The sequence below is a fragment of the Sinohyriopsis cumingii genome, chromosome 1 (genome assembly GCF_028554795.1).
Source record: "Sinohyriopsis cumingii isolate HCF-2022 chromosome 1, ASM2855479v2, whole genome shotgun sequence".
NCBI lineage: Eukaryota > Metazoa > Mollusca > Bivalvia > Unionida > Unionidae > Sinohyriopsis > Sinohyriopsis cumingii.
The window spans coordinates 190,485,633-190,508,616 of NC_142961.1; the positions used below are offsets into that span (position 1 = coordinate 190,485,633).

At 33.7% G+C, this 22,984-nt stretch overlaps 1 protein-coding gene and 1 long non-coding RNA gene across 16 annotated transcripts in view; one reads left to right on the top strand and one right to left on the bottom strand.

Annotated features, from left to right (window-relative positions):
* The window catches only part of LOC149808567 (3',5'-cyclic-AMP phosphodiesterase 4D-like), a 418,389-nt gene extending 396,035 nt beyond the window's left edge, over positions 1-22,354 (top strand). For 2 of the 14 annotated variants that reach the window (XM_089979257.1, XM_089979265.1), the window contains exon 5: positions 21,578-22,338. In XM_089979257.1, coding sequence (XP_089835383.1) covers positions 21,578-21,812 — 235 coding nt within the window. In that variant the 3' untranslated portion in view covers positions 21,813-22,338. Of the gene's footprint in view, positions 1-9,730; positions 10,037-21,577 lie in introns of those variants that run through there. The other 12 variants (XM_089979216.1, XM_089979274.1, XM_089979238.1 and 9 more) reach the window with 10 other exon arrangements.
* Positions 11,086-22,984, bottom strand: part of LOC149808570 (uncharacterized) — a 35,234-nt gene continuing 23,335 nt past the window's right edge. The window contains exons 2-3 of one of the 2 annotated variants that reach the window (XR_016425398.1): positions 16,612-16,678; positions 11,086-11,506 (exon numbers count right to left, since the gene is read on the bottom strand). This is a non-coding gene — a long non-coding RNA (uncharacterized LOC149808570). Of the gene's footprint in view, positions 11,507-16,611; positions 16,754-22,984 lie in introns of both variants that reach the window. The other variant, XR_016425397.1, reaches the window with a different exon arrangement.

Below are 22,984 nucleotides of genomic sequence, written 5' to 3' on the forward strand. Positions count from 1 at the left end.
AAATAACACCTAATTGAAATATCAAATAAATGTCATAAATTTCCACATATAATGAAAGATGATATAATATAAAATTATCAGGTAAATTAACAGAGTAAACATAAAGTGAAATGCCTAGGACAATGTAAATATTTGAACACAAATTTCTACTTCACTAAGTACGGGGTATTTTCTAGTATTGAGTAAATAAAGGACATATTTCACCCTTGAGATGAAATATGTCCATTGTTTACTTTGAACAGGCAAAATTTCTATTCTATGCTCATACTTGTTGGTTAAGTAAAGTATATAACAGATTGATTTGGATTTGTGTGATTTGGATTTTTTAACGTAGCTTTAAAAAAAATTCAGTCTTACTGCTATGATGTCAGCAGCATGGCAGTTTATAGTGGTGTCTAGCACTGGGGCATCATGCTGCAGACATGTAGCATGATGTCTCACCCAGCCACGTTATCCTGACACCAGGCTGACCAGTCCTAACACTAACCTCTTAATGCTGAGCACCAAGTGAGGCAGCTGTTAGTACCATTTTTGTAAGTTTTTGGTAGGACTCGACCGGGGATCAAACCCTTGACATCCCGCATCTGAGGTGGACACTCTAACCACAAGGCCACTGGAGCAGTGTGTGTAACAGATTGAAGTAACAGATTTCTTATGATAATTCTCTGCTGTTTACTGTTTATATTCTGCTGTGTTTTGTACACAGTCACACTGAGATATGAATAGTAACTTAATTATCTTAATTATATTTCCTAATTCAAGGTAAGAAATGTCATAAATATATTTGGAGAAATTGTTTTAAATTAATAACTCACTGGGATAGAAACATGGTTCTCATGTGTAACAGATTAACATGTTACCACTGCACTCATGTGTAACAGAATAACATGTTACCACTGCACTTGTGTGTAACAGATTAACGTTAACACTGCACTCATACCTAACAGATTAACATGTTACCACTGCACTTGTGTGTAACAGATTAACGTTACCACTGCACTCATATGTAACAGATTAACATGTTACCACTGCACTCATGTGTAACAGATTAACGTTACCACTGCACTCATATGTAACAGATTAACATGTTACCACTGCACTTGTGTGTAACAGATTAACGTTACCACTGCACTCATATGTAACAGATTAACATGTTACCACTGCACTCATGTGTAACAGATTAACATGGTACCACTGACTGCATCAAGTGATTGGCAACAAGGTGGATGAAATTCTTTGGTCATAATGTTATTTATGTCTGTTGTTGGTTTTTTTAAAACTGTTCACAAATGGAAAAATCAAACTGATAATTCATTCCAATATTATTTGTCCTGGAAAATCCAGAAACTCATGGACTCAGATAAAATAAATTGTTATACCATATAGAACTGATAATTCATTCCAATATTATTTGTCCTGGAAAATCCAGAAACTCATGGACTCGGATAAAATAAATTGTTATACCATATAGAACTGATAATTCATTCCAATATTACTTGTCCTGGAAAATCCAGAAACTCATGGACTCGGATAAAATAAATTGTTATACCATATAGAACTATATTTGGGATATTGATACAGCAATCAAATATTATATTAACAGGGGCCATGATGTTTTTTTATTTCAAACCACATAGACAGAGATCTGCCGACACGTCATGAGATGCAGATCTGGGTCTGTGAAGTTTGCAGTTAGATATGACATGTGAATATATACGGTAACATATTGATGGAAAGGAATGTTACCTAGTTATGTTTTTTTAAAAGTTAACTCATCATTGAATGGCTGTCAGTACTGCCGTTTTTATGCTACAGTTACTGAGGAGTACAAGTGTGTTGAATATAATTTTCTGTGTTTATTAAATTTTATTTGTCCTGTGCAAAACACAAAAGTCTGAATTTGCAGTTAGACATTAAAAAATTAACTTGCAAATTCAAATACTAGCACTAGAATTTGCAAGTTTTTCTCACTAGTTGGTTTTCTATTTTGCTCATATTTTTTCTTCAAATGGGACTTCTTGTTTTGGACCATGCAGCCATTTTTTGCCAGCTTCCTTAATTAGTACAAGCTATGCAGGATAATTATCGGCCATTGCTGTGTACTATCAGTGTAGTAACCTATAAAGTCACTTTTTGGAGGAAATAACCATTGCAAGCATATCAATGACTTTGTCTCCATTGGTTTGTAAGTGTAATTCTAGCTATGAAACATTAGTTTGTTAGTATTTGCTTGTGATGGATACATAATGTTAGAATGGAGTGAGTACTGCATTTTCCCATGCATTGCCACTTGACATACAGGCCATGATCAAGACTGCATAATATGCAAGCGCAGCACTGAATAGAATACTGGTCAGTATGTTAGGTTATCATTAGGTGCAGTATGATATTTTCAGTCGACTAATGACATGGCAGTATTCATCAGTTTGGTTCACCTGCATATTAAACAGGTGCGATCATGGCCATATCAAGTGGTAGCATGGGAAAGCAGTCTGGCATTTGTTTAAAATATGATACTAAGTTGAACTTTGTGCATGCATACAAAATCGAATGCCTGAGCTAGACACCAGTACTAAATTTATTACACTGTGTGAAATGTAGCTTGAAATATCAGCGTTGATTCTTAAATAGGTCATGCAAGAAGAGAGAGGTATTCTCCCTTGTAGGATTTAGTACAAGTCTTAGTTGTAAGTAAGTTGTAAACAACGATATGAGCCCCTGTGCTCCAGAGTTGGCCATGACAGTGACTTTGGTGCTGCATGAACAAACAGTTCATGAAAGCAAGCCAGTTAAAATCTTCATTAAAATATGGTCATTAATGAAAGGAAGTCAGTGCCAGACTTGAATAAAAGCTTTGGAATCTGATTGATTTTGCATTTTCCATAGGGATTGGTGATTGGAACACATTTATGGTACCTTGAAAATTTCATTTTCTGGAGGATTATGATTGGTTATGCTATAGGTATTCTTGGTAGAATGTATTACAGTAGAACCTCTCTTGAAAGACCACCCCTTGTGCCAAATGATAATTTCTCTCAAGACAAGTGGTCTCTCATGACTGGTCACAACACTATAATAAATAAATCCATGCATTAAGAAGGTGGTCTCTCGAGACAGATGGTCTGTCTCATAGCAGTGGTCTTTCAAGACAGGTTTTATTGTACTCTGTTCACATTTGGAATTTGTGTGTATTTTACCAATGATACAAGTCTAAGTACTAGTACTTAAGTAATCCATAACGTGTTGACAGGTTTTTGTTTCCAGTGAATAGCTTCATCCCCATGGTAGCCTCAGTAATTTAATTACCTTTGCTGCCTTGGGCAGACCAAAATCTGATCCACTTAAGTACATCTAGAATGTGACTGACAAATATACAGCCAGGGATCTAGTGAATTCATTTGTTTAGTGACACATGTTACTTGACAGCTCAAACAAGTCCTACCATTTTTTTTATTTGTTTGTTGTTTTATGCATCTTAAAATGGCATGTGACTGTCACATTCATTTTTTAACATGTGACCTATACATGGATTTTTCATATACTTGTACAGTACTTTAACAGTTAAGACATAGATAGTATTTACACAGAGGCAACACAAAGGTATCATGTCAATATACAATGGTTTCTCAAACTGGTTTTGTATTTATTTAATCAAATTCTCCATTGTTTATTTTCTCATAGTGCAAGTCCTACTCAAGACACCGGTCATGCCTTATAAATTTCACTTGCATGGGGAAATTTTTTAAATTTTTTCATACACTCCATCTGACCACCTTCCTAATACTTTTTTCAACATCTGCGTATGTTAACAGTATTATTTTGGTCCCAAGTATCATGAGATAAATGGTGATACTTTGTATGTGATGTCACATTCTGGTAAATTTATAGTAGTCATGATATGACAAGCTAACTCAAGATGGCAATGTGACACTTTCTCCAAGAGATAGAGTTTTTCAGTAATATTTTATCAACATCCCAAAACAACGCAAAAGAGTCTCTTGAGCTTCATTTCCATATGATGTTTCAGAGATTCTAATTTTAAACATTGTTAGCGTAGAGAATACAATGGAAAACTTAATATTTAGAACTATGAAATTGTGTATCGTCACTAATACAAAATGGAATTAAATATCTAATTCACAATTTTATGAATAATTTTAATCCGTTTATTTTGAATTTTAACCAAAATATTTTATTTTGAAATTTTAACCAGAATCTTTTATTTTCCTCATATATAGTATAAAATAATTTTCAACCTGACAAGATTTATATTGGTGCAGAAGTTCTTAATTTACTAGTGTTTCTAATAGTATTTGTTCATGTTACTAGTACACGTATTTCGAAGAATATTTGTTCATGTTACTTGTGTTTTAATAGTACTTGTTCATGTTACTAGTGTTTCTAATAGTATTTGTTCATGTTACTGGTGTTTCTAATAGTATTTGTTCATGTTACTAGTGTTTCTGATAGTATATGTTCATGGTTCTAGTGTTTCTAATAGTACTTGTTCATGTTGCTAGTTTATTTTTAACCGCTCCAGTGGCCTAGTGGTTAGAGTATCTGCCTCAGATGCAGGAGGTTGTGGGTTCAATCCCTGGCCAAGTCATACCAAAAACTTACAAAAATGGTACTAACAGCTGCCTCGCTTGACGCTGAGCATTAAGAGGTTAGTGTTAGGACTGGTCGGCCTGGTGTCAGGATAATGTGACTGGGTGGGACTAAATGCTACATGTGTGCGGCATGATGTCCCAGTGCTAGACATCACTATAAGCTGTCACTGTGTCAGACTGCAGACATCATAGAGATAGGACTGATTTTTTTTTTAAAGCTACATTAAAAATCTAAGTCACACACACATACTAGTGTTAATAGTATTTGTTCATGTTGCTAGTGTTTCCAATAGTATTTGTTCATGTTGCTAGTTTTTCCAGTAATATTTGCTCATGACTAGTGATTCTAATAGCATTTGTTCATGTCACTAAGATCATTGCACAGTTAAATAGAATGTGTACGATCTGAATATTATTCAGACTGATGATACTTCCCAAGAATATCGTACGCATTTCATAACGCCACAGGTAAGTTCACTTAGTCATAGAAATTAATTAACTGCATTGGTCCATGATGTTACAGTGTTAAAGAAAAGTCTGTTGGAAGTCTTTCATTATCAATTGGAGTTGAGTTCTTTGGCTTATTGATCCTACAACATTCTTGATTTGTCATCCCCTTATTTAAACTGGAAATCAAATGGTATTGAAAGCATTTTTGGCAAAAATTATTGTGATCTGGCAACATCCTGTAAGAATTCTGGTTTTGCTATTTTTCAACCAATTTCAGATTTTGAATGCCTCCGTTTACAAGGTTTAAATATTGGGTGTGCCATGTTTATACCAGATGCAAGTTTTTGGAGATTGGCACACTCTTCCCAATCATAATACATTCTTAATAGCATTAAAATTGTATTTATTCTTGAACTTGTTTATATTGCTGGATCTGCCCATGTACAAAAAACACCATTTGTTAGATTTTTGTTTAGTACAATCTAAATGTTTATTAGAAATTAAAAGAACCCATTGTTTAAGATTTTCAATAAGGTATGAAAAAAATCACTTTCTTATTCATATTTCAGAACTTTTAAATATAAGATCAGATAAATGAACTTGCAATATATTTCATGTTTTGTTCATTTTCAAAGTAAATATTATCAGTTGTATTTACTCTGCCTCATTTGTCCATAATATGTAACTGGGTACATTCTTAAAGTTGCAACAACAACAATGAAATACTGTACAGCAGGTTGCAAACTTGAAATGAAATCTATTAAATTTATAATGTAACTCATCGAGTGTTTAACATCCTTTCCCAAGGATAAATATTACGGTTTAAAGAAATCTGTGGTCATTATCATCATTATAATTGCCCAATGCAATATGTAATATGTTGAAAACCCCATTTTCCCAAACTTTCTTTATAATTACAGTATTTGAAGTTCCTTGTAATTATAATATTTCCCATGTAATAAGTTCCCATCTATTACAGTATCTGAAGTTCCCATCTATTATAATATTTGAAGTTCTTATCTATACAGTACTTGAAGTTCCCATGTATTACAATATTTGAAGTTCCTATCTATTACAGTATATGAAGTTCCCTTCTTTTACAGTATTTGAAGTTCCCTTCTTTTACAGTATTTGAAGTTCCCTTCTTTAACAGTATTTGAAGTTCCCATCTATAACAGTATTTGAAGTTCCTATCTATTACAGTATATGAAGTTCCCATCTATAACAATATATGAAGTTGTCATCTATTACAATATTTGAAGTAATCCCTTGTATAACAGTATATTAAGTTATCTTCTATTACAGTATTTGAAGTTCCTGTCTGTAACTTTATATGAAGTTCCCATCTATTGCAGTATTTGAAGTTCCTATCTATTACAATATTTGAAGTTCCTATCTATTACAATATTTGAAATTCCCTTGTATAACAGTATATGAAGTTCCCATCTATTGCAGTATTTGATGTTCCTATCTATTACAATATTTGAAGTTCCTATCTGTTACAATATTTGAAATTCCCTTGTATAATAGTATATGAAGTTCCCATCTATTGCAGTATTTGATGTTCCTATCTATTACAATATTTGAAGTTCCTATCTATTACAATATTTGAAATTCCCTTGTATAACAGTATATGAAGTTCCCATCTATTGCAGTATTTGATGTTCCTATCTATTACAATATTTGAAGTTCCTATCTGTTACAATATTTGAAATTCCCTTGTATAACAGTATATGAAGTTCCCATCTATTGCAGTATTTGAAGTTCCTATATATTACAATATTTGAAGTTCCTATCTATTGCAGTTTTTGAAGTTTGCTCATAATTACAGTATTCACAGGTCTAAAATCTTGCATCTCAGTACAGTAGTGTCTATTTCATGTCTCTTTCAAGATGTAGGAAAATTAGAAATGCTTGAGGTTTGTTGGAGAGTTTTTGTTTCCCACATGGAGTGTTTACTTTTGAAAATCTTGTTATTGTTATACATTTTGAAATGATTGTGTGTGTGTGTATTTGTGTTTTTAATATAGCTTGAACAGTTTTCCCAAACCAAAATGCATGCTTACCACAAGCTTGCGACAAGCTAATTGAAGTTACACAAGCTACTAAAGAAGCTTGCACAAGCTTGCAAAAGGAATTTTTCCAAGTCTGCAAGCTTGCAAAATCTGAAGTTCAAGCTTGCAAAAGGAATTTTTCCAAGCCTGCAAGCTTGCAAAATCTGAAGTTCAAGCTTGCAAAAGGAATTTTTCCAAGTCTGCAAGCTTGCAACAAGCTCGCAAAATCTGAAGTTCAAGCTTGCGCAAGCTTGCAAAAGACATTTTACAAGTTGGCAAACTTGGAAAATCTAAAATTCAAGCTTGCAAAAGGAATTTTTCTCATTAAGTCTGCAAGATTGCAAATTCTAAAATTCTGCATAAGCCTACATGCAAGCTTGCAGTAAAATTTAATCACTTATGAAAGTTGAAAGTAGGCAGCTAGCTATAGATCCTGCATGAGATCATGCAGTTCCTGTTGAAATGTTGAATATACAATTTGACTATATCTCATGTGCAGTAAGAAACAAGTCAAATTTAAATGTTGTTTTGTTTTTATTTCATAGCATCTGATATTGGACTCTAGTTAAATATATGTATATACCTTGTCAATTCTTGCAGAAATGCTAAACAGTTGTACTTATCTGCTATATACATAAAATGTATTATTCCAACATTTCTTTGTCTAAATTTAAATAGGAACATTATTAATATATATATCAAATTAAAATGATTTCTTGTCCTTGTTTAATATAAAATGTAATTTATTTCTACAAATGTCTTTTGAGCTTTTTGCATAAAAAATAAATTCTTTAAGTGATTGTACACTAAATTGACTGTTTTGTCAGTTTTAAACTATACAAAAACTTGTCCTTACAAATACACATAAATAGTATATTATCAAAGTCATCACATACATGAACAATGTTTACTATAGAACTAATGTAATCACTTTCCACAGTATTAGGTCTTAATATGATACAGCTTTTATCTTTTAAAGAATTGATAAATAAACCCAGACCAGCAATGTTTTCAAGAGGTATGGCTGCAAAATGATCAGACAATATCCCAGTATAAATGTGAATCAAACATGCATGAACCGATGTGGTTTCATCTACAAATGCACATTTTTCATCTTTTGTGAACTTATTTACAATTGCAAAGAATGAAGGAGTGCATCTGCAGTCATTCATCAAACAGCAGCACAGTGCATAAACTTTAAACATAAAACATATATGGAAGACTGAATATAGAATTCCATTTAGTAAAATCCTGTAAAATAGATAGTAATTGCTGATTGCCAAGTTATTTACAGACTAACTTAATACAGCAAGATATTTTATGTCAAGTACTTGTAAATGCTATTTACCGACTGCACCATCAAATATAGTCTCAGTAACTCTTGTAATATTAACTTCTGGCATTAAGTTTTTGAAAGAATTGTCATATATTTGTTTCAATGAAAATCTGCTGCCAGAAGAAATAAATAACTGTCAGTTATTTAATTGATAAATAAAATTTTAAAAATATATACAATATTTGTTTTTCTGAGAGAGAGAGAGAGATGCATTCCATACTGCCAACATTCGATAAAGAATTGAGCTTTGTGAATTTCGCTTGTTTTGAAAAGAAATCAAAATGGAAGATGAAATGTGGTTTTCCGCGACAGAGACTTAATTCGGTATCGAGTCATCAAAGGTGGTTACTGCCCCTGTTTACGGTCAGCAGACTGGTTTACGAACGTTAAATATAAACGCAACATATTTGAGTCACAAGAACACGAACAAACATTTTAGCGTTTGGTTAAAAAATTAGGCGCAATTTTCGAAGTTGAACCGTGACAATTTAGCACGTTAATTCTGTAAATTTCATTGCCCGCTTAAGCAATATTTGTGCAGTAACCGATCCTATAACCCGAGAGATAATTTGAAGTCACGGAGTTATCATGTTGGTGAGTAGACTCAAGTGTGTGTTGTATTTTGCCAGTTTTCGGGACTAGATTGGCGGCAGCGTTCTGTTTCACTTTTACGATTGAAATACGTCAAAAACTGGCTTTGTAATGTTGCTTCATCCAATGATTGAGATGACAACTCTGAAGATCATTATTATTTATTGCTGCGCTTGCCAGACTGCAGTAATCGATGCAGTACAGTCATCGATGTAGTGCTCAGTTATCGATGTAGTGCTCAGTTATCGACAATAAGGTCATGAGATTATAACATTTTTAAACGCACGCTTGTGAATCTCATTTCCGTTATTCTTAGGGTCTTTCTTTCCTCTTGCATATCAGATTCAACAATTGTTCAGAGGTTGTTACATTTAATTCTTTTCATTCTCAAAGAATATGGCAGTTATTTTATTTCAAAATTTCATAAGGTACCTAATCAGCTTTATCGGATTTTTTTCTTGTTTTTTAAAGCTCTGAAGTGCCATTCGTTTGGCATGTGCCTTTCAAAATGGATGGAAAAACTAAACTTTAGAACCTCATTAAAGGATGATCTTGAAATAACATTTACTGATATATTTTAAACTTGATAAGTGATTTTGGAACTAAACATGAAATGCTTTTGCCAAAGAGGTAAATACTCTGGATTGTTTTCCTGGTTACATAGTACATGTTGCTGTAATCCATTTCAGTGGATGATATCTGAATCACACCAGAAGCAGAGGAGGATGCAGAATTTTATTCTGAGGATTTTGTTTAGAAGAGGTTATTCAGAGTAATTCAAATGGCAAACATTCTTGTTTTCACCTAATAGTTTATCATTTTGACAGATGAGAGAGGAAACCTAACCATTTGACACCAGCCTCCCCCAGATGGATTTCTTCATGGAAGTTAATTAGTAAAACATTTCTAAAGCCATACAGAAGAAAAGTATAAAGAGTTTCCTCGCACATATTCATATGCTTTTATATTTTTATCTGATTAAATATTAAATGATTTGATGACTTCATTCTTTTCTTTCATTGTGACAGTAAGAGCTCATGCTAATTAATATTCACCATATATTAACATTTTTATTTTAATATTTAATATTACATACTTTTTGCACATCAAGGGCTAGAAAAATGTAGGTATGTGACCATGTATAGAATAAGTTAATCGATGCCATATCAGTTTGTCTGATGCAGCAAGCTAGGTCAGCTTTGTTTGCAAGCTTGTGCAAACTTGCCAATGGCAAGCCTATTACTAGCTTGCATAAGCTTACATAATAAGCTTGCTGCAACCTTAAAAATAAGCTTGCGATTTTGGTTTGGGAATTAGGCATATTGCTATGATAACTGCAGTGTGACAGTTTATAGTGATGTCTAGCACTGGGGCATGATGCTGCAGACATGTAAAAATGATGTCCCACCTAGTCACATTATCCTGACACCAGACCAACTAGTCTTAACACTTACCTCTTAATGTCAAGTGCCAAAACAAGATAGTTGCTTGTACTATTTTTAAGTCTTTTATTATTAAGTATTTCATATGACCTAGGGTTCGAACCCATGACCTACCACATCCAAGGCAGATGCTCTAACTACTTAGGAAAGTCATATTGACCTGAATGTTTTTTGTCTAATTGGTGCTAAATGAAAATGTACCCTAATATATCCAACCTTGAAAATTTGTTTTTATTGTTACAAATGATGCTATGTTCACCATACCCAAAAATTTAAAAACCTTTAAATGATTTAATTTTATAAATGGCACCATGGAATTTGACTGAATTTGATTGTAATAATCCTGACTTGGAAGAGCTTTCAAGTTCTAGTTCCATTAGACAAAGACATGGCCACCATTACTGAATTTAGTAAAAAAACCTTTTCTTGAAAGCTGCTGTACAGAATTTTGTCAAGTTTGACAGAAAGTATCCAGGGTTAGAAGACCTTTCAGTATTGTGCAAATGATGCCAATCTCTTATGAATCTGTGGTCTTCAACTAAATAACAGAAAAGAGCAGAAATAACATTTTTAAAATTCAACAAATAATTTATTTCTCTTAAATACAAACTGAAATTTTGAAAAGAGCTTAAAGCATTATGAATTAAATCCCAAATAGTCAAAGTCCTATCACAAGTCCAAATGTATAAATTTCCAGTGGAATTCCAAAATGAGTTCCAGTATCGATTATCTTGATGTGCTTGTTGTCTGGAACATGCTGATGTGCATGTGGCCTTGACTATAATGATGTGCTAAAATTCTTTTGATATATCACAATAATATAATCCAAAATGGCCTTGTCTGAATTAACTATAATTCCAGATTAATGTTCTGTCCAAGAATATTGATGAGCTTTATGTAGTTCCAGTAAATAATAATTTGAATAAATAAATCCACCCAAATGAAAAATTGAACTCAGCGATAAGACTGATTCCGCTTCAAGATGTTGACTCATTTGGCCCTGGTGGTTTTTGTTGTTTTCACCTGAAATGCGAGTAGGAAAGACATTTTGTGAGCTATTTCTGAATACATCATAATACATCAGCTTCTAACAGATTTTCCATGAGGCTAAAGCCTAGTTGTATTAGAAACATTGTTTTCCATTGGTTATTTTGCTTGTGCATGAGCAGAAGAAAAAAGTTGGTTTTTTTTTTTTTTGTTTAATGGACCCATCATTTTCGTATGGAGACTATTCTTTATTCCAAATGCCCACTTTATCCTGGTTTTTGCAGAGGTTCACCTGTCTGTGCAGTTCAGACCGGTCTCTGTTAGATCTGAGGCCAAAAGGTCTAAAATCCGGACCATGAGTTTTGGGTGGGGGAAAAAAAACAGGTCCAAAAATGAGGTTTTTTCCCTCAGTATTTTGTAGTGCAACTAGAACATCCAGATAATTTGGTATCATTGTAGAGCTATATCTGTCTGCTTTTTTGTACTACCATCCACTTTGGTATATCTTAAATGACCTTGATGCTGTAGAGCTCGGAAAATAGGGTACAGCCTCATCACGCCTACCGGCAGGATTGGAGCCAAATGAGTTAAGGCATGAATGAGTAATTTTTAGATAAACAAGATTATACACCCTCTTCTTGTCCTAGGTTACAATAACAATTTTCTGGAAATGTAACTGTCATTAAACGGAAACTTCCATTCTGAAAGTTTCTGGAGTCATAATCAAGACTATCTTTCAACTCAAAATTCAGGTTAACATTGTTTACATTAATAAATATCTGAATATTTAATCCACAGTGATAGAGAAAATATTAGCTATGTATTCTTTTGTTTACAAAATAAATGTCCTTGGTTAGGTACACATTGAACTTGAAAACCTGTGACTGGAATTTGTCTAATTTGGACAGAATGCATCCTGCATTTCATTGTTATTGTACTGAAGCTGATCTACTATCCAGTATGGTCACCATTCCTAAAAACAGAAAATGTGTTATGAAGGATATTGAGAATAACAGGTTTAGGTTATTCAGAGTTCTCACCCTTGCAGGAAAAATTTTAACATTAATTTTTTTTAAAGAATACATTTAAATAAGACAGCTTAATGTAAATTAGCAAAATAATACACAGTGGAAATTAAATTCAGGGTTTGCGCATTTCCTTTTAAACGTTTTGGAAGTACTTGAATTCTACTATGGCAGTATCAAGGTATGTAGAGTGTGACGGAATCAGAATTGTGATCAAAAGTGGTTAATAAAATCTGTTTGCAAACTGCACAAATCTAGATCTTCCCTTACATAATGTGCCAGCAGATCTGTGTTAGTATAATTTATTGGGAGTAATCAGCAGAACTAACAACATATACCCTGATCATCTGGCACATTTTGTAATGGTAGATCAAGGTCTTTGTTATTTGCAGTTGGAACTTACTTAAAAACAAGTATGTACTGTACCACTATGTCCGCTGTATAAAGAGGAAGAAACAAGAACATCAAGAGATGCAATGTTTGCAGACTAAGTAAGGACAGCATCCTGTATATTAGGGGAGTGATATGATACCCCCATCTGTTATGGTGCTTAGGTTATTGTTGTCTAGGAGATGATCAACACTGGTGTTATTGATCAAGCAAACAATAAAATAAACTATGAAATGATTGGGTGGAATAACAGAGCTATGAGCAAATTTATGGAATAGAACAACACAAGCCCCAGTATGTAAAACAACAATTTAATCAATTATATAAACCAAATGAAATTGAACATGACATTTTGAATGATACTGTCTCTTAGAAATAGAATTACAAAAGTTATGTGAAATACAATTAGTCATTCTGTTATACTAATAAAACAAAATTCATCGTAGAATTGAGTGAATGATGGAACTCAAATTGCTGGCATGTCAGCATAATCTGGTTGCTTCTGGTCCTTTCCAGATCACTGTTGGTGACCAGTTAGTGTTGCCATATTTCTTTTCCGTCTGTCTGTCTGTCTCTTTCCCTCCTCTCTCTCTGTCTTTCATGGTTGTAGTCTGCACTCATGATATAGCACAGGTATGGAGCTATTTTTATTTTCCTCTTCCCCCCCCCAATGCAAATGAATATAATATGCAACCTAAATATTTGTCAGGCTTTTCTTTGCCTTGGATTGAACAATATTCCAACTCTGTTTATGTAATATACCTTTTTATAGTACTTTAACAGAACTAAGCTAATGTGTCAGTTTGCAACCTGACACAGATACATGATCATATTAGCATGAAAATAATTTTTTCCTAGCTGCTTTCTACATTCCTAACTGGAACCATGACATAACTAGACCAATTAGCCAATGTGTGCTGTAAATTACCAGCTGAATGACGTCATCACATGCCAATTTTCCTTAGTTAAGTGAATTCACAACTTAATTACATGAACAAAATAATGGACTTAATGTCTTAAGTACATTACTTGCTAAAGAGTAATTTATTGACAGACATTTAAATCAGTTCTTAGCATACATGATATATATTTTTTAAGATGAATAACTTAATTCTCACAATTCATATCAAAGAAATGCATGAAATTTCTACATGATTTCTGTTGCATAAAAACCACAAAATCCAAAAACATTCATATCAATGAAATATTATATGATATTCTTGCAATACATGAATTGTATAACATTCAGGACAATGAATACATGATTATCTTCTGAACTCAAGGAAAATTGAAGTATGAATTTAAAATGAATAAATTCAACAAATAAATATAAACTTAACATCAGTGAGAATATTATATGTAAATGAGACATTTCCTTTGTGCCCTTTCCTGACTCGCTCTTTCTGTGTAGCCAGATTGCTCTGTTTGGTTCTGGGTCATGCAAATTCTTCAAGACTCCCATCCTGTGGACAATTTAACAAGAAATATTCATTTTTTCCAAGAGTTAAATTCTGGCATCCCACAAAAACTGTGACTAATTTTGTGAGGGTGATTACTTAAAACCTTGAATTTCATCTGGGAACAGACACACCCTCATTTGGCTTGGATAGTCAGGATCTAAGCTTTCTCTAACCACCAAACTTTTAACACACTCATCAAAGTCAGAATAATTCTCTATTATGCACCTCTGTTAATCCTTTGTTAATAAACATTTCCTGGACAATTTCATTTTATGATACCCAACAAGGGAATGTATGTCTTGTGAGACTACTCCTTCCTCCAACAAATATAGTCTCTCAAGTCAGGTGATCTCTTGTAACAGGTTTTTGCAAGATTACCATTTTTCAAGGTCAAGATGCAGCAGTTTTAAGAAGGAAAAAATGTACAATTGCTGCACATGCATTTTATTTGTTGTTCACAGTGCTAGTAAAAAGCACTTCAGTCATTTCATCTCGAAGTAATTTTGTAAAGAAAAAAAAAGAGATCTTTGCAACTATATTTGAAGATCATGTGTACATCTAGGTTAGCATATGAATTACCAAATTACTAAGGTAATATTTATTTATCCTGTCCAAAAATTTCAGACTCATTAGAAATGTTGTTGTTGTTGTTGTTTTGGGGCTTAACGCCATTTTTCAGCACACGATAGGCCATACATGGCGGCCAGTATTAATGGTGGAGGAAGAACCCGGGAAAACCCCGGAAAGAACCACCGACCCACGAGAAGCTACTGGCAAGCTTTCTCACATACCCACATTGGCTGAATCCTAGACTCGAACCGCCACAGACAGAGGTGAGATGGCAGTGATCCGTAACGGAGAGCGCTTTAGACCACTCGGCCACTCGGGGCCCCTCATTAGAAATGTAGCATATGAACTGCATGGTTAACCATAATAACACTTAATCATCCTGACCTTGAATTAGCGGCTTTGATCATTGAAATGAATGAATTCAACAGACAGAATTAAACCATTTAGAAACAAAATGAAATTATTTAAAACAGAACTAAAATGTTTAAATCACCAATGACTTTAAAGTGATCAAGTCCATAAACAAAGGATGCAGCATGCATGGACCATGGCGAAGAAATGATGACTTGATGTAGGCTTTAATATTACTATGGTAACAAAAATCAACAAGCAAGACCTTCTACAATGACAATCAAATCTGGAAATGGTAAGAAAGGGTAAAGATTTCATTCATCAATAAATTTTGCATCAACTACAGAGACAAACAACATTCTCGGCCAGCAGCCACACTGAGGCCCATTCAAAAGTCATCATTAGGACATTAAAATTGCAGTTTTTCACAAAAGATGAATAAACAATACAAACATCCTCCTAGAGGAAAAAAGGCAACACTGGTCTTTGTAGACAGATGACCTCTGTACATTCATCATTCAAAATAATTTTTCAAAAAATACCATGAACCAAAAACCAGACATCATCATCATCATTAGGTTATCAAGATCATTTCATGTTTGCACCTTTTAAAAAATTATAAAATGTGTTCTCTCCCAAATGTCCCACACAAGAGTACCATATGCCTCTCCCAAATGTCCCACACAAGAGTACCATATGCCTCTCCCAAATGTCCCACACAAGAATACCATATGCCTCTCCCAAATGTCCCACACAAGAGTACCATATGCCTCTCCCAAATGTCCCATGCAAGAATACTATATGCCTCTCCCAAATGTCCCACACAAAAGTACCATATACCTCTCCCAAATGTCCCACGCAAGAGTACCATGTCTCTCACTTAAATCCATCCTACAAATTAAATCATCACTGACTTAAGATAATTACCGATTTTTAGATTGTTTTGTGCTCCATGAAAAAGTGCATGTGACTGTAAAACAGAGGACTAATTCTTTGGTTGGCCAACTTGTATAAATTAGGCTTTTCAGCATGGATAGTGGTATAAATGTGATCACTCAGGCAGGTGGTGTACACCTTGTTAGTGGAAATGTAAAGCCAGGATTAGGAAGCGGTCACGATGCTCAGCACAGTTTGAAACCTGTCATACGAAGATTGGCATGACGATTATTGTTAGACATGCTGGTTTGAAATTATTTAAATTTAGAGTTGTGAAGTTAAATATAAGAAAAGAATTAACTTTAATATAAGTACTATATTACCTGTTGCTACTATATAGCAATTAAAAAGTTGTTAGCATTTTTTTTGTGAGGGGGGATAAAACTAATTTTAATTGTAAAATACTTACCAATTGCTGTTGCCAGATTGCCTCCTCGCACCCCACACTATGTCCCACTAGTGCAGTAGTCTATGTCCTAGGGAAAAAGATAGGATGACTTATATGGGCCAGTGACTTCTGGAAGTCATCTGTTGGGAGGAGGAATTCTCATCTAAAAGATAAAAATATTTCCTGTCCCAGAAAAAGTAAGCTCCCCAATAGCCACAGGCAAAGATTACATAATTAAATCCCCCCCCAACCAAAAAAACATCATTAAATGGCTAAATATTCCATACATAGCTACAAATGTCTGACAGGAATATTCTACGGTGGCCAAAATATTGTTATTGTACAACAGGGGTCAGCAACCTACGGCATCATGCTTCAAAGTGGCACATCAAGAGGCTTTGTGTGGCATGCAAAAGGCAGCCAAAACTCTCGATTTTAACACTGTTACTCTTTTTCTGGTGGCATGCGCTTATTGATTTTGTCAATAATCCAGAAAAAAGTGACATGCTGTGTAAAATAGGTTGCCAACCCCTGCCGTTGAATGTGCAGCAGATACACAGGTTTCCAGGAGCCTGTTTTCTATCTAAGTAAGAGGTAGGCTGCTGGAAAAAGTCACATGTCTCTGATATATAATCTGACTCTCAGGTTCTGTCAAGATGTCAAAGATTGATTGATTATATGTTATTTGACAGCACATAATAGGCTGGAATAGAGTCATTAACAGGTTAAAATAAAGTGCAACAGGTACATAAGTCTAAAGTTAGACAAGTATATTTTATAATGTACAATAAAAAGTAACAAGTAAATTCAACAGAGTGGATTAAAGTATAAGCAACAGTACACAAGTAAATTAACACAGCGGATTAAAATGTAAGCAAAGTATCACAAATTAACATTTGTAAATGACTAAAAAGATTTTTAAAATTGTGGGTTGTTTAAAAAGTATTTGTGATGACAAATAAATTGGATGGAGTAGAAATGTGTTTTACTGTCAGCAGCTTGATAATAATAATAATAAAGACTATTTATTGAAGGTAACTCAATTAGTTACAGAACTAATCTAGCTTGAGGCCTTCTATCTGTTGTGTACAGTATATACAGTATATACAACATGATGTGATGAGTCTGGCTTGACACTAAATAATTAAGTAATTTTAAAATTCAAATTATCAAACCTGGAACACATGCACAGACATCAGTGAAAACATAAACATATATAAAACATAAAATATCATCCTGCATTGAAAAATTCAACTGTGAAAATGATGCAAAATTACAGAAAAGCAGGTAGTATTTATTGTATTAGAACTGTTCAATTACCTAAAGATTTCATCCATTTGAGACACTGATTATGAAAAGAAGAAATGCTAGGAGCCTGCCTTATGTCACTGGGAATGTTGTTCCATACCAGTGGACCAGTATATTGAAAACATTTTTTAAACAATTCCTTCTTTGGCCTTGGTATAAAGTAATTTTTACTTGTTATGGACCTTAAATTTGGAGTACCATCAGCATCTCTTTGGTGAAATATATTGCTTAGATTGACAGGAATGGCTTTTCTGGATACTTCATACATCAATTTGGCATTTCTAAGAAATATTCTTTCATGTATTGTTAAAACTTTTATATTATTCATTGCATCCTGAAAATTGTCTATACTTTGATCTAGAATTAAATGGCAAGCCTCTTTTGGATTCTTAAAAGTGTTATTATGTTTGAATTAGAGGTATTACCCCAAATTACGTTACAGTAGTCCAGATATAACAGAATATAACTTTTATAAAAGATGACCCTATACTGAAGAGGAATGTATGTTTTGATTTTCCTCAGTAGCTAAAGATAAGAATTAACCTTTTTTGAAATATGTTTAATGTGAATAGACCAAGTAAGATTTGTTATCCATGAATACACCAAGAATTCTATCTTGAGAAGTCATATTGAGGCTCACGTTTTCAAATAGAACATGGAGTTTGTCGCTATCTAGCCTTGCTCGTTTTTGTTGTGCTGTAACTGGTAGGGCTTTCTCTTTTTTCTGTATTTATGATCATACTGTTTTCATTGCACCATACTTGAAGTCTGTTGAGAGCATCTTTTAAGTTATTTTCAAGTACCGTTTTGGTTTTACCAATCTCAGACAGTGTAGTATCATCTGCATAGAGGTCAGTGGAAGAAATTAAAAGTTCCAATGAGGTAAATCATTGATAAATAGAATGAACAACAGAGGACCAAGGACAGACCCTTGTGGTACTCCACAATTAATATTTTTACTTTCAGAAAGTTGACCATTTAAAGATACTTTTTGCACTCTATCAGTTAAGTAAGACGTAAGCCAGTTATGGGAGTTTTCACTTCATTGATAGATTTTTAGTTTTTCAAGCATAATTTCATGGTCTACAAGATCAAAAGCTTTACGAAAATCAACCATAATAGTGCCTACCATTTCTCCTTGATCTAATGCTTTCAGCCTTTATCAGTCAAAGATACAAGTGCAGTTTCACAGGAGTGATTATGTCAAAAGCCAGACTGATTATCATGAATAAGATCATAAGTGTTTAAATAGTTGAGAAAAGAATCGTGTACATGTTTTTCTAGTAATTTGGAGAGACAAGGAAGGATAGAGATGGGTCTGTAGTTATTTACATCATCTTTTGTTCCTGCTTTATGCAGTGGTTTAACCTTGGCAGTTTTCCATGTTTGTGGAAATTTATTAGACCTAATACTTTCACTGCAAATGAAAGCTATACTCTCTACAATTGCAGGTGCAGCTACCTTTAGTAGCCTTTGTCCAGTCATATCAAGTCCTGTAGCTTTACAATCATCCATTTTTTTAAATATATTTCAACACAAATTCAGGACTCATTTCAGGAATTTCCAACTCTATATTGTTTGTTAGTTTTTTTAACACAAAATTGTTTGAGTTCCAATGATCAGATGAAGTTCTGGGTTCTTTAAGTTTTTCAGCAATTTGAACAAAAAAAGTTGTTAAAAATATTTGAGATGTCAGTTGGATTATAAATAAGATACACATTCAAGTTGAGTTTAGTCTTGGTATATGCAAGTCATGGTATTTCCTATTCAACAATGAGTTACGTAAACTTCATCACTTCAAACAATTCATTAACCAGAATGCAATGTTTAAGAGCATTAGGTGAAATTTTAAAATCTGATGATGTGATATTCAGGGACTTGGCAGCAGTACCAGCTTTTTCATTGAATTTAATTCCTATATAACTGAACAGAAAGGATTCTATTTTTTCTTCTCCATTAGCTAGGATGGTGGTACTTAATCAAACTTTATTATCGAATAGGACTAGCATACAATCAAACCTGTTAATAGCAGCCAGACATGGGCAGAATCGAAACTGGCTTTTGTACACAGATGACTTCTCAACGCAGATTCACCTTTCAGACTTGGTTCTTGAACAAATACAATGCATAATTTACCATTATTATTATTATTATTATTATTATTATTATTTATAATTATTATTATTTCAGGCAGTTTGCATATTTCCAGTTCAAAGAATTCATCCAATTAATTTATCATTGATAAATACTGTTGCAACAGTGTTTCATTCAGTGATTTTTTAAGCCTATTCTGTCGACTTTTCAAGTCGTGACAAAAAAGAAAACATTGATATACGTAATTGTTAAATGTACCAGAAAATGTGTTGTTTTCAGTTCCAGATTTGCTGCTGCTTTAGTATTAGTGTTATCATTTCACAATTTTTTCATTCCCTCTCTAATTATTTTTAAAAAAATCATTGTTTCTTTCAGAAAACCCAAGTCCAGTATTTTATTCCACTGTACAGTTTAAGAAACTAATAATTAATTGACAACAAGCTTACTTGCTAACTCAGAAATATTTAATGCCTAATGAATGTGGTATTTCTGATAAAGTCAGATGATGAAGTTTTGTTTGATTCAGTCCCTAAATGAGTCTTCGAGGATGATAATAAAGTTTTTTCTGTTATTGTTGCTAGGATTGTTTTTTTATACTTCGGGCCTTGGGTTAACATATGTTGTCCTAAAGATTTAATGTGCTGACACACATTCACACAAACCAAATGGTTTAAGGGAGTGACGTTAGGTATTATAGCATGCACCCTGGGGCAATTGTTCCCCTGCTTTTGGTAAGTCCAGGAGAGTTTTCATACGTCTTTTGTCTTGCATTTTGTGGTTATAGAGAATACAAATTATTGGAGAATTTTGTTTTACTGACCAAACAAGGTGGTCAGCAAAACCTATATTGATTGTCTAACCAAAAACATCCTGTAAATTACACCCAGCCACCCTTGAATTGGTCAGCACCACCTTTATTCATTGTTTATATGGTAAACTAGATCTAGTGACCATTGAAGTTTACTTAACTAAGGTGTTAATTTGTCACTTTAATGGATAAGAAATTAAAGACATGTTAATATAATAATATTTGAGAAATCATATAACCAATGTCCAGTTGCTTACAGTATGTGCTGGCCAAAACCATTGATGCACTGGACATGTCAGACAAATACAGGGATTTTAGGATCTCTGATATACATATATGGTAAACAGTAGCTATCTTGGCTGTTTGTTTAATGCAGCTTTAGTCAATTGTCTTAAAATAACAAACCACTGCCAAATATAGAAAATGTCAACCCAGTGATTGACAAGTCACTTCTGTTCAAAGACTTGTGATGACTTTTTAAATTGAAACACTGTTCACATAATTTTATTTCTCATTGATTGTGCAGAGTTTTTGGCCTCTGTTGTGTGTTTCTGCAGCATTGGGCATAGCCATCCAAGACAGTTACATTCAAGACTGGAAGTTTCTGGACAGTTTAAATTTTCTAGTTCCTATATATTTTGGTATCATTTGAATAATTTTGTTTTGGGATATCTGTGATGATAAAGGAAAACTTGTGGGCACCATATATAAGCACACCTACAATTTACAGTCTCTGCTAAAGGTACAAATTTGTTGTCTCTATTTTCTGTGTTTCAGAAGTCGAGGTAGCCAGTCGGGGTCTCACAACCATGGAGCTCCAACCAGCATGCAACACCAAACAACAACAACAACCCTGAGTCCCCAGCAGCAACAACAGCAGCAGCAAACTGCCAAGGCAAATCTGTCAGGTAAGATTTGGTCAGAATTTATGATTATCTCATGCATGGTATCATTGAAATTGCAGCCATTTTTCAGCATGAAGGTCAAGTCAAGGTTACTGTTGTTGGCTTAATGCCATTCTTCAGCACATTATAGGCTATACCTGGTGGTCATTATATCTGGCGGAGGAAGAAACACCGACTTTCGGGAAGCTACTCTCAAGCTTGCATGCTATGGACCCCATAATCTAAATCATAAAAATTATAATTTAAAATAATTGAGTTTCAAAATCTATCAGTTTAAAAGGTTACATCAAAACCAATGAACATGATTTGGACATTGCCAGAACATTTTTTTCAAATCACAATTTTTATAAGTTTGATTATGGGGCCCATGGCATTACCACATTATATCAGAGCATGTGTTTTGAGGAGCACAATTGCTCTTGCATGAAATCATGCTACATAAATTGCTTCCAGGAGACCGATCCAGCACTCTCCTCAGTCTTATTATTCCAAAGAAAGATTTCCAGACGTTTTCTAACAAACTTCTTTTTTGCCCAGATTTAATGGTAGTTTTCTTTAACAAATACTATGTTTACTATGTTTACAGGTTCCACCATTTTGATATATGATGTCATGTGCTGTAAACAATGATGTTGTAAATATTTGAGGAGTGTGAGTAATGTTCCTCAACATTACCAGGAGAGCTGCATTTTACAAAACACAAGCATTGATTATATCCGGAATTGTGTTATAGCAAAGTGCATTGTAACGGGGAGAACTGTATGAGATTTACTTTACGGAATTGTGTTATAGCAAAGTGCATTGTAACAGAGGGAGAACTGTATGAGATTTACTTTATGGCCTCAAATAGAAACACTATCAAGTGTCCAGAGTGTGATTTTTTATGGCTGTATGGAGTAGTAATATCAAAAGGGGGCAGTGGGGGTGAGGGGAATCCAAAGTACCAAACAGTTTTTAGTACATAATATAATCATAATTTAATTTTAGCTTGTCTTCTATGAAAACAAATGTTTGTACTGATATTTATATTTTGGAGTCGAAAACATCATTTCTGAACTTCAGTGGTCCCTCTCTTATATGTCCACCCCTTCTGCACCAGGAAAGTGGCCTTATAAAACAGGTGGCCTTTCCAGAGGGGGACTATATTTATGAGAGGTATACGTATATGTTTAAATAGTAGGACAGCTACATATAACTTAAAGCAGTTAATATCTTCATTTAAAAGTAGCATTAATTATTAAAATGTTCTTGTCGTAAAAACATAAAAACAGTTATTTCA